General features: G+C 42.3%; 1 protein-coding gene across 1 annotated transcript; it reads right to left on the bottom strand.

The window, feature by feature from the left end:
- Window positions 1-8,080: 8,080 nt before the first annotated feature.
- Window positions 8,081-14,172, bottom strand: LOC119555941 (axonemal 84 kDa protein). The gene is made up of 13 exons (XM_037867646.1): window positions 14,158-14,172; window positions 13,288-13,376; window positions 12,289-12,727; window positions 12,069-12,226; window positions 11,826-11,912; window positions 11,555-11,754; window positions 10,837-11,196; window positions 10,611-10,767; window positions 9,695-10,551; window positions 9,299-9,635; window positions 8,895-9,013; window positions 8,755-8,830; window positions 8,081-8,696 (listed from the first exon to the last, which is right to left on the bottom strand). Exons 1-13 carry the CDS (start codon window positions 14,170-14,172, stop codon window positions 8,081-8,083), a joined length of 3,510 nt encoding a protein of 1,169 aa, XP_037723574.1.

Raw genomic sequence — 14,172 nt, 5'->3', positions numbered from 1 at the left:
AAAGAGCGATTTTCTAGTAAACAAATTAACAATGAAGGTATAGAAGTGATCCTTAACGTATACATAACCTTACTTTATGGCCAACATGGCGGATGAGTAATGGTTTATTAAAAATTTTTAATATTATCAATATATTTATTTTGTTTTGTATTTTTAGTTATTGTTTTAATAACAGTTATGAAAAGCGAGCAGTTCTTAAATACGATTTTTAGATATTATAGCGTTGGATTTGCATTCCAATAATTGCAGTACTTTTCTCTCAGTGCCCACGCAACTTTGGCCCTGTCATCATCGGGCCATATTCAAGACGTTTTATAGTACGCGCGTGTCCATCGATAAGCAGCAGCATATAAGACCCGGCCCGCCCTTTTCCCTCCCCAATTTCTCCCACTTTTCGTCCTATGGCATTGAAAATGCCGTAAAATGCCAGAGTGAGAGGCGACATCACATCGTAACATCGCAAATCGTTAACAAATTGAAAACCAACCAAAATAATCGCCAACTTTTGGCAATCAGTTGGCGGTAGCTGCCCTTGTCAGCGAACTGTAATCGATTCCATATTCCATTTCCGTTTCTAAAGAAAATCTGTTGTAGAAACCTCATTAGCAATTCTGAACTTGAACAACTATTCAGAACTCATTGAACTTGAAGTGAATGTGCATCAAGGATACAACTAAATTACCAAGTTCTTGGAAAGAAAAATGAATTGTATTCATTTTAATTCTTATTTCTTAGCATTGGAAATAACATAGTTGCAATGGATTTCCCAATGATTAGTTGCCAAATCGAAAGACCCATGGGCTTCTCCAGTTTTTCACGCACAATCGATAAAACCATCTTGGTGCGAAGTCAACAGGTGGAAAAGCTAAGGAAACAGGGGCGTTACAGGGGGAGAAAAAGCTAAAAAACGCAACTAAGTAAAAAAGCGAATAATATTGCCGCTAATCAAAAGCTGCACGAATATTGTGAAAAGTTGCGGCAGGTGAGTGGAAATTTGTGTGGCAAGTCGGGGGGGGGTTTCGGTTTTTTGTTCCTACAACATAGTTACATATGTATGTTTGTATGCCTGCAACAATAACTAATCAAAAACTGGGTGACGATGGGGGAGTGCTCAATGGTTAAGGTTTAGGTTTAGGTTTACGGATTGTAAACTTGGTCCTTGCGCACGCACACAAGCACACAAAAGGCATGTGCAACATGGCAGCAGCTGCAGACATTCAGCACTTTGTTGCTGCCTTTGCTGCTGCCGCTAGAATTCATTTTAAATTGAGAAAAATCGCAGCTACACTGGCACGAAATCACGAAAAGTTTTAATTATTTTCTAACAGGCGAACACACACGCAGCAAAGGGAAAACAACAAGAAACAAAAAGCCGAATAGAGAAAAGCCAGTGAGCGGAAGAGGTGAAAAGTTGCTCGAGGCATTTGAGTTTTACACATCAGTTTGTTGCTCACTGCGTTTACCATTTGGCAAAGTAAGCAAACGGATTTTGCCCATAATTGGTAATTGCAATTCCTAGAGGGTTATTAAAAACATTTTGCAAATCGAAAAGTATTGGTTATTTTTACAACCGTACACAGAGAAAATTCTGAAGTTCTCATCTGAGTTGAAAATGTTCTTAAAAATAGAACGACATTTTTAAGTAGAAAATAAACTATTAGTTCAGTCCTTAGTGTATATCCTTTCAAAAAGTTGTTAAATAAACTCAATTTAACTTTTCTCTTCTCACCATTTCGTTCTTATATTGATACCAAAATATACTTACACGGTTTTTAAGAAAGAACATTTGTTCTCAATTCAAGAACAATGTTCTCAATTCAAGAACAATGTTCTAAGATAGTTTTCTCTGTGTATGGTCCATACGGTATGGGGGTAAAAATGTTTAAAATTGATATACATTATTATTAAGTGGTTCTTAAAGCGTTTTAAGAACCCTTCTATTTTAATGCTGTTTTTATGAACAACATTTTGATATTTTCTTTTCATATTTCCCTTTTCTTCCTATTGTAAATGATGCTTTTTAATTTAATGATTTTATTTCTTCTCTTTTAATGTTCCGCGTGTACTCTCTTCTTCTTCAATTACAAGTGGCCTATATATCTCGACAATCGATATCTGTTATCTTATCGATGCTTAATATAAAGTTACATTATAGAAAGTACACACTAAAATACAATGCATAACATTATGTTCACACTTAATACTATTTAGTATATATTCACATATGTTTACAATGTTCACACTTAATACTATTTAGTATATATTCCCATATGTTTACAATGTTCACACTTAATACTATTTAGTATATATTCACATATGTTTACCCTATATCTTAAAAATGTGTCTCAAATATATTGAGAAAAACATGTAATATATTGTGCGGAAGCACACTTCTATATGTTTCGAAACTCAAGAGATTTCGGATTTTTTCTTGAGTACATAAACAAATTTTATTGCCTAGTCTAAGATATCTAAACTTTTGTTTTTTAGGAATTTTAAGTTCCTTGCATATCGAATAGATATGGAAAATGCAGCTCGATTTGGCATAGACGTAATACATTTCATTGTATTGCCTTAAAGAATTTAAATTTTAAGATCCTTGCTTATCGAATTTATATTGGAACAGACTTAAAGTGTTTAAAGGATATGGGGAATACAATAAGAGACAAAAAGTACTTGACCTGGAAATGTTATACACGAGATATCCGATGGGTAGCTGTGGAATTTCGGCACGTCTTGGGCGCAGAGGAGATCCAAATCCAAAGAATGGTCCTGCGAAATCGTGTCCTACGCTCTGCCTCTGTGTGGGTGAAAGAGAAAGGGAGTGGGAAATTAAATACGTTAAATAACCCATATACATGCACGTGGCCACACACACACACACACACACTCGCACACTTACACATTCCCACGTCAATTTGTGGTCATTTCCTTTTTCATCAGCTGGGGCAATAATTCCTCGTCCTTTTCTCTCCTCTCTCAGCCTCTCTACCCGTCCCTTTTCCTCCTGCTTCGCCTCCTTTTGGGCTGTTTTCTTTGCCTCGCTTTGTTTACCGTTAGCTCTCTGCAATTGCGGTACGTGCAGGATGCCCGACTTGTCTATGTGTGTGTGTTGGTGTGTGTGTGTGTGTAAGCGAGAGGGGCCGAAACGGATAAAAAGAGATGGGGCACAAAAAAGAGATAGGAATACGGGGCAGCCTTGCATAAATATTTTGTAGCTTGCTTTTCGACAAATATTTTTCCGACAAAGAAAACGAGCAAACGGAACGGATAGCTGGAAATTCAACCATACTCTTAAATTAAGTCTGCGAACGACTGGAGAGGCCCCATGAAATATTGATGCCGTGCACAAGTGCTTAAGATATAGTCGATAAAGTCGCCCAAAACTCCAAAGAGCATCTGTCACGTTCGAATTAAATTGAAAACTTAAAATGCTCACAAAACTTTGAAAGGCAAATGTTTGAACTTAATTTTTTGGCAAGCAACCTTTTCATTGGCATAAAGAACAGTTTAGACGTCGAAAAAAGGCCTGAAACGTAAAACAATTAAGTTCAAATAGATTCTAACAAATTCATTGATATATTAAACTGCTATTCTGAACATACAAATGTCATTGCATACTTTTAGGCAGCTAAATTATTTGATTTAAATCTCTCGAGGCTTTAGGAGTTATTTATTGCCCCAAGTGGGTATATGTAGGCTATATATAATTCTCAAATAATCAACAGCTTGAAATAATTTATAATAGTCACATTTTGAACATAAAGTCACCTATGGGCAATACTTTTAAAGCGCTATAAATCGGTTTTTAACTGCGCATAGTTTATAAATAGTAACTTTTTCAATCTCGCAACCGCTGATTAAAGCGCAAACTGAACTGAATTTAAATGAAATATATAAATTTTTGGAATGCAATTTGGTAGCTCATGCGGAATAATGCTCTTAGGACACCGCATATGCATCTCACTTGCTGTCTCGCTCTATTGCTGCCTGTCTGTGTGTGTGTGTGTGTGTGTGTGTGTGTGCGTGCGAGGACATGCGGTTGCATGCATGTGCAGGAACCAAAATGAATGACAAACTTTCGAGCGAGCGAGAGGGAACATGTCTCTGGGCCATTTGCATAAATATTGCCTCTGCCGTTCGCCGTCTCGCTTGCACACACTTGCCGCGCTGCGTGCGACGGCCGCTAGGTGGCGTTGTAATCAACTGTGTCAAAATGCCAGCGCAGAAAGTCAAAAGTCGTCGCTGTCAAGTGAAGAAAAGGGCAGAAAAGGGCCGAAAGTGAGGGAAAAGGACTCGAGCAAGTCAAATTTTAAACACACCAAAGCACACACACACACACACATGCACACACACATGCACATGCACACACACAGATTTCAAGGCACACCTGCCCAGCATCAGAGACGTTGTAAATTGAGGTTAAAAACGAAACGAAACGAAACCAAAGGAGGCAAAAAGGAAAACAAGGCAAAAAGGAAAAAAGAAGGCTGTCAACTTGACAGGCACGTAGGTGACTTGCCCCTCTTCTTCTTAGCCCCTCGATGAAAGGTAGACAAGATGTGCAAAGCGCTATCTCCGTCTCGCTCTGTCATTTGTCATCTTTCACGGGTTTTTTTTGCCATGTCTCGCGCTGTTTTTGTTGCTGTAATTGACACTTAAACTCGAAATTTGACGCAAATTGCTACAACAAAGGCAAAAAATATATTCTCATAAAATATTAAATCAACTGGGTTGATACCCTTTAGTTGACAAGTGTTTTAAGGGGTTTTCAAAATATTTTCAAATGTATGTTGAACTATTTCCTTGATTGTCAAGGAAAGTTTATGGGAACCCCTTAAATGGTGTCTAAAAGTATGCTCGATAATATTTCGTAGTATACTTTTAAGCACTTTTGAAGTGACTTGGCAATATTCAGAGACTTTTGTGGCCACCCCTGATATTGGTTATTCACTGACAGCAGTTTAGGCGTCATAAAAACCATAGATTTTTGAGCTTAGCAGCTCTTAGTGTGTGGAAAGGAGTTGCTTTTTCTATGCAACCGCTTGTACGCTGCACTTGAAGTGTCTTGCAACTGTAATCAAGGCAAGCAGAAGCACGCAGAAGGAGCGACATTTCAAGTGTCGCATGCGGAAGTCTCTGCCGCAGCCTCTGTGGCGTCTCTGCCGGGGCTTAAAGCCTGCTTGCGTCACAACCGCGCTGCTCGACAGTGTCTCTCCTCACTCGTCGCACCACACGGCTGCACTGAGCAAAAAATCTATGAACCCATTTGATTTTTCAGTTCATTTATTTTCACATTATTGTTCAAAATCCCATTGTTTTTAAACCCAGAGGTTAGTAATTACTTAAAAAGGTGCCAAAAAGTATGCTGCGATATGGTTAACGTAGACATTTATTATTTGCTGCATACTTTTAGGCACCTATATGAATGATTTCAAACCTCTATAAACCGTATTACTTATTTGTTGACCTATTTGTATTGGCAAGGATCAAAAGGGGGTTTTCAGTGCACCTACTCGTACTCACCGTGTGCACACACACTCACTCGCTCGCCACCTGTACATAATGAATTGTAATTTGAACAGACGCGGAGCTCTGAATGCGTGCGTGTGTGTGTGTCATGCACACTCTACCTCTCCCTCTCTCTTTCTCTCTATGTGTGTGTGTGAGTCGGCTATTAACTTAAATTACGTAGCATACTTTTGTGCGCCGCCTGCGGATTTAACGGCATGTCCTCGTGTGTGTGTGTGTGCTACAAAAGCATCGCATTAAAGTCGCACACTCACACACATGCGAACTCAGTTGTTAAGACTGTGCAGAAAAAAGAAAAAAATCTGAATAAAAATAAGAGAAAACACAGATTTATTGTTGAAGCCAGGTAACAAGAATTTTAGTGCTGTCTTGATTAAAGCCCTAACATTATTTACGCACACACCCACACACGTTAGGGGTACATTTGCATAGTTATGCTTTTCACTTAACACATGTTTTGTGCCAGGAAAATGGATTTGACTCGGCAAATGTTCCTGAACTTTCACAGATAATTCAGCAAACTGCGGAAAGTATTTAATTTATGCAAAAATCTGTTTAGACATGCCAAACAAATGTTTACAACCCAAATTAGTGTAGCCAATCGAAATAAACGGGGGCCTGCACACACATACATACGTATACCATTTCGGCGGTTATCTGACAGGTGTATGTGCGGTTAACGGGAAACGGTGAACGGTAAACGGCAAACGGGTGACGGGTACCGGGTACCGGGCACAGGTGTCAAAACCGGAAACGGAAACAAAGTTTGCACTTGCCTTCCGACCACCGGCGGCAGGCCGAAAAAATCAAAAGCAGCCACATCAGCGGTAATTCATATACGATTAGGCCAAAGGATCGGAGAGGGTGCAGCTGAAAAGTGGGCTCGTAATACCGTGTGGTTTTGCATCCTTGTTGTTGCACAACAATCTGAAAAACAAACCGCAATTGCTGCAAAAATCTGTCAACGGGTAAACGATTCTGGCTAGGGGTATATACCCTAATGGTAAGCCTTGTTATTTTCATATTTAATATATAGGATTTTTTTTGGAAATGCAAAAAATGTTGATATATAAACCAAGGGCTTTAAAAATATTGTATTTGAATGTTCTACTTATTAAAATATTTAAAAAATTGCCCAATTAAAGAGTACTTGACAATTCGACTTGGAAAACTTTCGCCCATCATCCGCCCCCAATTCCCTGTTCGCATTCAATTCAATTTGGGAAAGACAAATACTTTTTAATTATTTATTTATGCATATGGCAAACGGCGCTGGTGGCGGGGATCAGGGGATCTGGGGGCCTGGGCGGACTTGCTCATTAACAAAACAAACGACAGCTGAAAAGGGGCGGGGCGGAGGCATTTCAGTTGACGCAGTTGTCAGACAGCTTGGCGCCAATTGCGCTGTGCGACCTTCACTGGCGGCCACAATAAGCGGGAAGTTAACCCCCAGCCTCCGAAAAAAGAAAAGGAAAAAATAAAACATAACCGCCTACCACACGCAAGTTGCGTATACGCAGCGTGGTCGCCTTGCTTCTTATTCTCAATGCCCTTCAAGAGTATACGGAACTTATATTGTCGAAAAATATACCAGCTATAAGCAAATTTTGTAAAGGTTTATAATTTTTCCCAAAAATATTATGGTTAAAAATTAAGAATATTGTTAAAAGAACTTTGGAGTTTTGAAATCTTTTTTAAAATGCCTAAAAGTAAACTACACTAATTTGAAGTTTCATGCCCTCCATTTGTCATAGCATACCTTTAGACACTTTTGCAAGACAATTTTTGAATATTAAACTTGGAGATTTGATATTTTCTTAAAAATGCTTTAAGTAAATTACAATGTCAGTAAGTTTTATTCTCTCCATTTTTCACAGCATATTTTTAGACACTTTTGCCAAACATCTTTCAATATTACGATTTCAGTCCGCCAAAAAGTAGGCAACGATTTAAGAAATCCTAGGGTATTCGATTGTTGAGTCCCTCGACCTTCTTGGTTATTTTCCTGCTCCCCAACAGCCTCTTCCTTTTTCTCCTCGGGCCGAAAATGGAATGACGGGCAAAGTGAAAAAATGGCAAGAGGCCCAGGCGAGCATTAAGGGATAAGCTCGCAGTGAATATGTTAATTGTGCTGCCTTTGTGCGGGAGTGTGAGTGTGTACAAGTACAGGGCGGGAATGGGACTCGGAATGGGATTGGGGATGGGAGTGGGGACTCTAATGGGCGGCGCATATAAGAAGGGTCCATAAGGGAAGAGACAAACTGCTGACAATGGATATGTATTATAATTGGAGAGGGAGACAATTTCGTTGGAGATTGATGATGCCTTTGTGGCTAAGCGCTATTCCTAAGTGGATAAAAAGCTGAATTATCGACATGGCCCCTGCATTATGTATGATATGCATAGAATATTTCCCATTAAATCTAATATGCCATGAAAAGCTTTTGTAGAGCGGCATTTACAAAGTTTAGTAAAAGGTAGGCCATTGAAAATATGTATTTATGAATTAAATGCTCCGGTCTTTTATTATTGATTGGATTATTTTATATCAGCACAAGCTAAGCGGTCGAATGGCCATCAATATCTTGGCTATATTGTCCCTGAGCACGGGACTCATGGTCTTTTGCTTCTCCAGACTTCCAGGCTGTGCATGGGCCTGCGAAAGTTGATATAGATCGGCATAGTACTCCATTCCTGCGATTCCCACGGCATTGAAACTGGCCGACACCTCGGTACAGTCAATTATCGAGGTCTTCAGCGGGGTGACCAATAAGGTGGAGTAGTACGGCACCTTCTTGCCCTCGATTAATTCGCGAACGAGCAGGACTGCAGTTCGCGAACCGGCCAAAAGGTTCCAACGTGACCAACTGAAGTTGTGTGACTGGGCCAAAGTGGAAAGACAGGCATAGCAGTGCATCTCCATCACGTAGTTCTTCTCACAGGATCCCTCCGTATAGCAGAAGGCATCTTCGTCTGGGAAAATATCCACGGCGGACAGAATCAGCGTGGCCTTGAGCTCCGAAAGCGATAGGGTCTTTCCTATCATATCGGTAATGCCCTGAGTGCTGCCACCCTGAAAATTATTAACCGTATAGCCCAATTCGGTTATAGTCATATCCAAACTGATCAGCGAGGCCGTAAAACTGAAGATTATAGTACCGGGACTAGAAATGATAAAGTAATGTTAAGATTGGCGTATATATCATAATTGATTTTACACACTTTTTCATATCTGGCCGCAGGTCCCAAGTTTGATAGGGCATATTGCTGTACTTATTCAAAGCGAATCCGAATATACCTGTGGGTTTTCATAGGTTTTTCTATATTTTTTCGATATTCATAAGGAGCATTTCATTTCTTACCCAATCTTCCTGTTCGAAACTGTATGGACAGCTTGTCCTCATTAAACTTGGTGTCGTGGACATCGCGGGTGCTCCACTTTCCCTGGGTTATGGCTGCCGCATTGCTCATTTTCTGTTTACTGTACATTATAAATGTAAATAAATATAAACAAAGGGTGTTAACCTCTCCCAAGGATTTTAATTTTCCACTCAATTATTCAATGGAACTCAGGTCGATTAATCTGTGGACTTAATATATATTCATTTGATATCAAAAGTTGGTCAAGAACGATGCAACGTAGAATTCTCAAAATTGTAATTAAATGTTCTGGGCATTCATGACTACAAACCAAAGTCAAGAGTACTTTCGTCTTGATTTCAAGAACTTTTCTTCTCAAAAAAAGTAAGAAAGCGAGTGAATTTACCTTTCGCTGTCACTATTGTCACTGTTAGTCGGAGGACCCAGAAGGTCGTGGAGGGTATTTCCCGCCGTGGAGGCTCCTCCTTCGAGTAGCTCCACCAGGCTGTCCACATCATCGTCGTCTTCCTCGCTGCTGTCCAAGCTGTTGGAGCGTTTGTCCTTTGGCTCGGTTTCCGCTTCCGGTGGGAGCTGTGAGTCCCGGACAAAGGATATACCCGTGTAGTAGGCAAAGGCGGCGGCTGCTGCGGCGGGCTGCAGGACGTCCACTAGCTCCTGGCTAAGTGGTTGCATATTCTCCGGCAGATCGGCTTCGTTTTCCAGCTCTCTGGTCTCCTTTTCACCTGGGAATAGAGATGGGATATAGAAGTCTAGTCCTCTACTTCCAGTGGGTGCATCTCACCTGTCTCACTCGATCGCGAACCAGTGGGTGACAGCTGCTCCGATATCTGCTGGATGAGTTCCTCCTGCTGATCCCTGGGCAACTGCAGTCGCCACAATCGATCCATGTCCTCGATGAGCTGGGAGAACAGATAGCCCTGCAGATGGACGGGTGGCTTGGAACGCGGTGCCAATTGGCGGAACTTCAGAAGCTTGTCGAAGCACAGGGGGGGAAACATTTCGGCCGGTTCCTCGGTGTCCAGGAACTCAGCTCCCAGACCCGTCTTGGGTAGATCTTTGGGTATCACCAGTTGATCATGGTCGCCTGTATGTCCTTGGCCCAATCCCAATCCCTGACCCAATCGGATGTGAGTTTGACGGGCCAGAAACATGACTTTCCGCTCTCTCAACCCCGTTGACATAATCGGAGTCGATTGCTCCAGGCGAACGCAGAATCCCTGGGGCAGCCGGGGCACCACAAAGTCCTTGACCAGACCATACAGATCCACATCGCTGGGAATGGCCCGCAGGTCGAAGTCATTGATTTCACGGAGTACCTGCTGTCGGCTGGATTCGCCGGCCATGTCCGATTTCTGGGATCGGACACGGGCAGCTGCGCAGCGGGGAGAGCTCTTCAGGGGGCTGGGCTGGGCGTGGGTGGAGAGGGGCGTGGCCTCGGTGGGCGTGGCCGTGGTGGCAGCCGCCGTTTCACCCACCCCACCACCCGTGGCATCTGCCTCCGTGGCATCGGCACCCTCACCGGGTGACTTCTTGGCCTCCGGCTTCATCCCGTCGGCCAGCTCCATTTCCAGGGTCTCCACATTCGTTTCCCAGCGACAGGCCACAGGTGGCTCAAACCAAATCACCGAGTCTGGTAATCTTTAGGGGGGTTATATTTCAGGTATTAGGTTTCATCTTGATGTGAATTCAATACCCACTGCAGAGTGACCAATGCCAGTTTATCCAGAGCCGCCTCAATCATCCGCATCTCGGCCTCAATCTCCTCGGGCAATCGCCGTACTCCCGGCAAAACTGGAGGCGGTGGCTTGTAGGTCTGGTAGTACTCCTTGTGCACCAAACTGTTGGCCGAAGTGACTGGAAGTAGAAGGAGGTTATCCAGTAAGTATGGGGTGTTTAATAATCCCTTAAAAAATGAAACCCAACTGGTGCGTATAAAGGATCTGGCATTTAACTGCTTATCCTGCTGCGGAGTTTCCAGGAAGTCGATGCAATAGACACCGCCAATGATGCGGTACTTGCGCAGATTCACATCCGTCTCCAGCATTCCATAGGCCTCAGGACCAATGGCCCTGCGATGGGCCTTGCTCAGCTCATCCTCGTACTCCGCATACAGCTTGTCCACGTCGTAGGTGCGCTCCCTTGGCGGCTGGGAGCTGGCCGAGTGCTGGTCCTGGGTGAGCTGCTCCAGCTCCGAGAGCGGGATCTCCCGGCCGCACTCGTCCAGCATCGCCTGCAGGATCTCCTTGCGCTTGCGCCACTCTCGCTTCGTCTGCCGCAGGATATCTATAGAATGATTATCATATCATATCAACATAATGCTTAGGGTCTTATGACACTGGACTGCACTTAAGACTAGACTAAATAATAATATTTTGTAGGATTTAGTTTAAAAAGTAAGGACACCTTAAGAAAATAGGATCTACACCATAATAACATTATATGAAATTATATATTCAAATAAAATTTAGGGTGCTATGAATTTTTAAAAGAAATCAAGTAAGTTAGTAGAAAGTTAAGTAGTTAAGGCTATAAGCAAATGTCATGTGGTCATAATGAAAATCACTTTCAAAATAGAAATAAATGTGCCTTAAATAAAAGTAGAGCTAATGATATAATCAACTTGTTTTAAAAGATATCTCACTAGCATTTGCGGATCTAGCATGTTTTAAGCAGTAACTGCTGCAGTAGTCACTGAAGTGATCGTAATTCAACCTGAGACCCCGCAGAGCTGAACTCTGGAGATAAACCGTGGGTGGCAAAGAGATTTGCATTTCGATGGTGGGGAAATCGATCTCATTATGAGCGGACTGTTCGCCAATTCGGGCTTTTGGGTTCAGAGCTCTAAAGGAAGATTTTTCAAAAGAATAATTTAGTATGTTTGTTTTAGATAGTATGATATACAGGTCAGTTACATTTGGGCATCTTTGGAGAAGGTCCAGACAAAGCTCTGGAAAACCTCTGAGGTGTATATGTGTTTCGACACACCAGGTCTATCGATTCTGCAAGAAATTAAAATAGATTTTTAAAGTTGATATATAGGATAGTATATTAAAAGATGTGTTGTATATATTCGTCGAAGGTTTTTTTTATATTATGTTATTAGATTTTCCTGGGTCCTGCAGTTTAAAACAAGTGTTTAGTCAAAGACCACTTACTCCATATCCCTTTCAATATGCGACATGGTCTTGTAGGTAAACTCATCCAGATGCTGCTTGAGGAACACCCTCATCTCGGTCTTAAGCTTCACGAGATCGGCGGCAATAAGGGCGGATTTCTGCTTGAATGGCAGCATTTCGTCCAGCTCGTTGAGGATCTTTGGGGTGTACATCAAATATAGGTATTAATAAATGATACAGGACTTTAAGGGGACCTTACCCCCAGAACCTCCTTAATCCTTTGCGAGTAGACGTCGCCCAGTCGTCCCTGCTGTTGGCGCAACGAGATCCTGGTGAGATCTGGCACCTGGGCATCCTGGGTGAGCAGGGTGCGCTCGTCGGTGCGCAGGAGCCAGTTGCGGGACTCCAAATGCCGCTTGGCGATGTCCGTGTGCCACTGGTGGATGTACTTGCGCAGGTCACTCGGACTGGCCGCGTTGGGCAGCCCGTTGCACCGCATGAACTTCTCCCAGTCCCGCTCGTGCCGCTCCCCGTCCTTGATGGCCTCGATGGCCGTCCGCACCGCGTCGAAGAAGAGCATGCTGTCCTTCAGCTGCGTCCGCCGCTGCCGGTTCTCGGCCACCTCCTGCTGCTGCCGGTGCTTCGCCTGCTCCATCTCCAGCTTCTTGCGCTGGCGCGCCTCCTCCAGCTTCTTGAGTCTGCCGGGGATGGGAGATAAGTATTTAAGTGTGCTTATTTTTTGGTCGATTATCTATCTACAGTTAAGGATTTAGATTTTAGTCAAAAATACTCTTTTTTTTCGAGGTTTTTCAATTGTAGTTTCGCCAAATCAAGGCGTACAGTCAAAAGACCGACTTTTTTGAGCAGCTTGCTTCCAATGCTAACGATCCCCATCACTTTGAGGAAAATTTATTTTTTTACCAACATTCGCATTTTTTGTAAGGGGTTACATCAGGTTTTTTTGAAAAAAATTAAAAAAAAAAAAAAAAAAAAAATTTCAGGTTTTAATGCCAATGGATTGGAAATTTAAAGACGAGCTCAACGATGTATGACATCCCTTATTCAGACCTCTGTTGGTAAATTGGCAGCAAAAACACTTCTACCTTAGGGCGAAAAAATGGCATTCAGGTTTTAAGTTTCCATTTCTTTTTTATTTATTTAATTTTTCGTGACTTATCACTTTGCCACTAAAATTTATAGCGAAACATTTTATAAACATGGTTTTTTAAAATTCAAACAACGTATTGGTAGTACTCACTTCTCCTTCTCCATTTCAATCCGCATGAGCTCGGCCTGCTCGGCCTCCAGGCGGGCCTTCTCCTTCTTCGAGAGCTTCTTCTTCGGCGGCTGTGGTTCATGAAATTTGCATCATCGTCATCATTTCGGTAATTAGCATCTTCATCAGCGCTAAGCTGGGCGTTTGACCCGTGGCCTACCATCTTATCCTTATCCCGAGCTATCCTCCTGTGCAAATGGAGCCGGTGCTATTGATATTGATCCAACAAAAGTCCTGGCAACCTTGTTTCTGTTGCTGTTTTTGTTTTTGCCAGCTGCCCGGGCAACTCAGGTGGCCGGATAGCAATCCTTTCTGGCCCCGCCATAATTTCCCTAATTAAATATTCATTGGGGAGCTTAGCGTTGGCCAAAAATGTTTACCGAAAATCCCCCGTCAAGTTGCGCGTGGCAGGAAACTATCCGTGGGGGAAATGAATGTCGGGTGACACGCCGGAATCTCCCAGAAGAAGGAGGATTGGCTGGGCAGGCTGGGGGAATTCCGAGCTCGGGATTCTGGATTCCGGATTCCGGCTGAGGTGAGAAGACAGCAATGCCACGGGGACTCTGGGCAGCTTGGTCTAGAAAGCCACCGAAGCGAGTATCGATGGCAAATCAGATAAATTACCTGTTACTTAATACAAAAACGATGGAACCTAGATTAATAACTCACTATTAATTTGAGTATTTATAAAACCTGTTACCAATGATATCAATTAAGTGGGGACATTAATCAATATCCGTTCTTTTAATAAATGCATAAAAAAATTTAATATTCACAGCAGAGTGCAATTAAATATTTTACGATTCTCCATTTTGCAAAATTGACAAAAGCACTTTTTTCTTAATTTCCCACGGCAGTATTGTCCAT

Source organism: Drosophila subpulchrella, chromosome X (assembly GCF_014743375.2).
Source record: "Drosophila subpulchrella strain 33 F10 #4 breed RU33 chromosome X, RU_Dsub_v1.1 Primary Assembly, whole genome shotgun sequence".
Classification (NCBI taxonomy): domain Eukaryota; kingdom Metazoa; phylum Arthropoda; class Insecta; order Diptera; family Drosophilidae; genus Drosophila; species Drosophila subpulchrella.
The sequence above is the reverse complement of the archived record's forward strand: the minus strand, read 5'-3'. Positions and strand labels throughout refer to the sequence as shown.

Excerpts from the sequence above, each read along its gene's own strand:
- LOC119555941 (XM_037867646.1), bottom strand. Across the intron at positions 11,913-12,068 it reads CATATTGAAAGGGATATGGA|AATCGATAGACCTGGTGTGT; the intron begins GTAAGTGGTCTT and ends AATTTCTTGCAG. Across the intron at positions 10,552-10,610 it reads CTGGCATTGGTCACTCTGCA|ATTACCAGACTCGGTGATTT; the intron begins GTGGGTATTGAA and ends ACCCCCCTAAAG.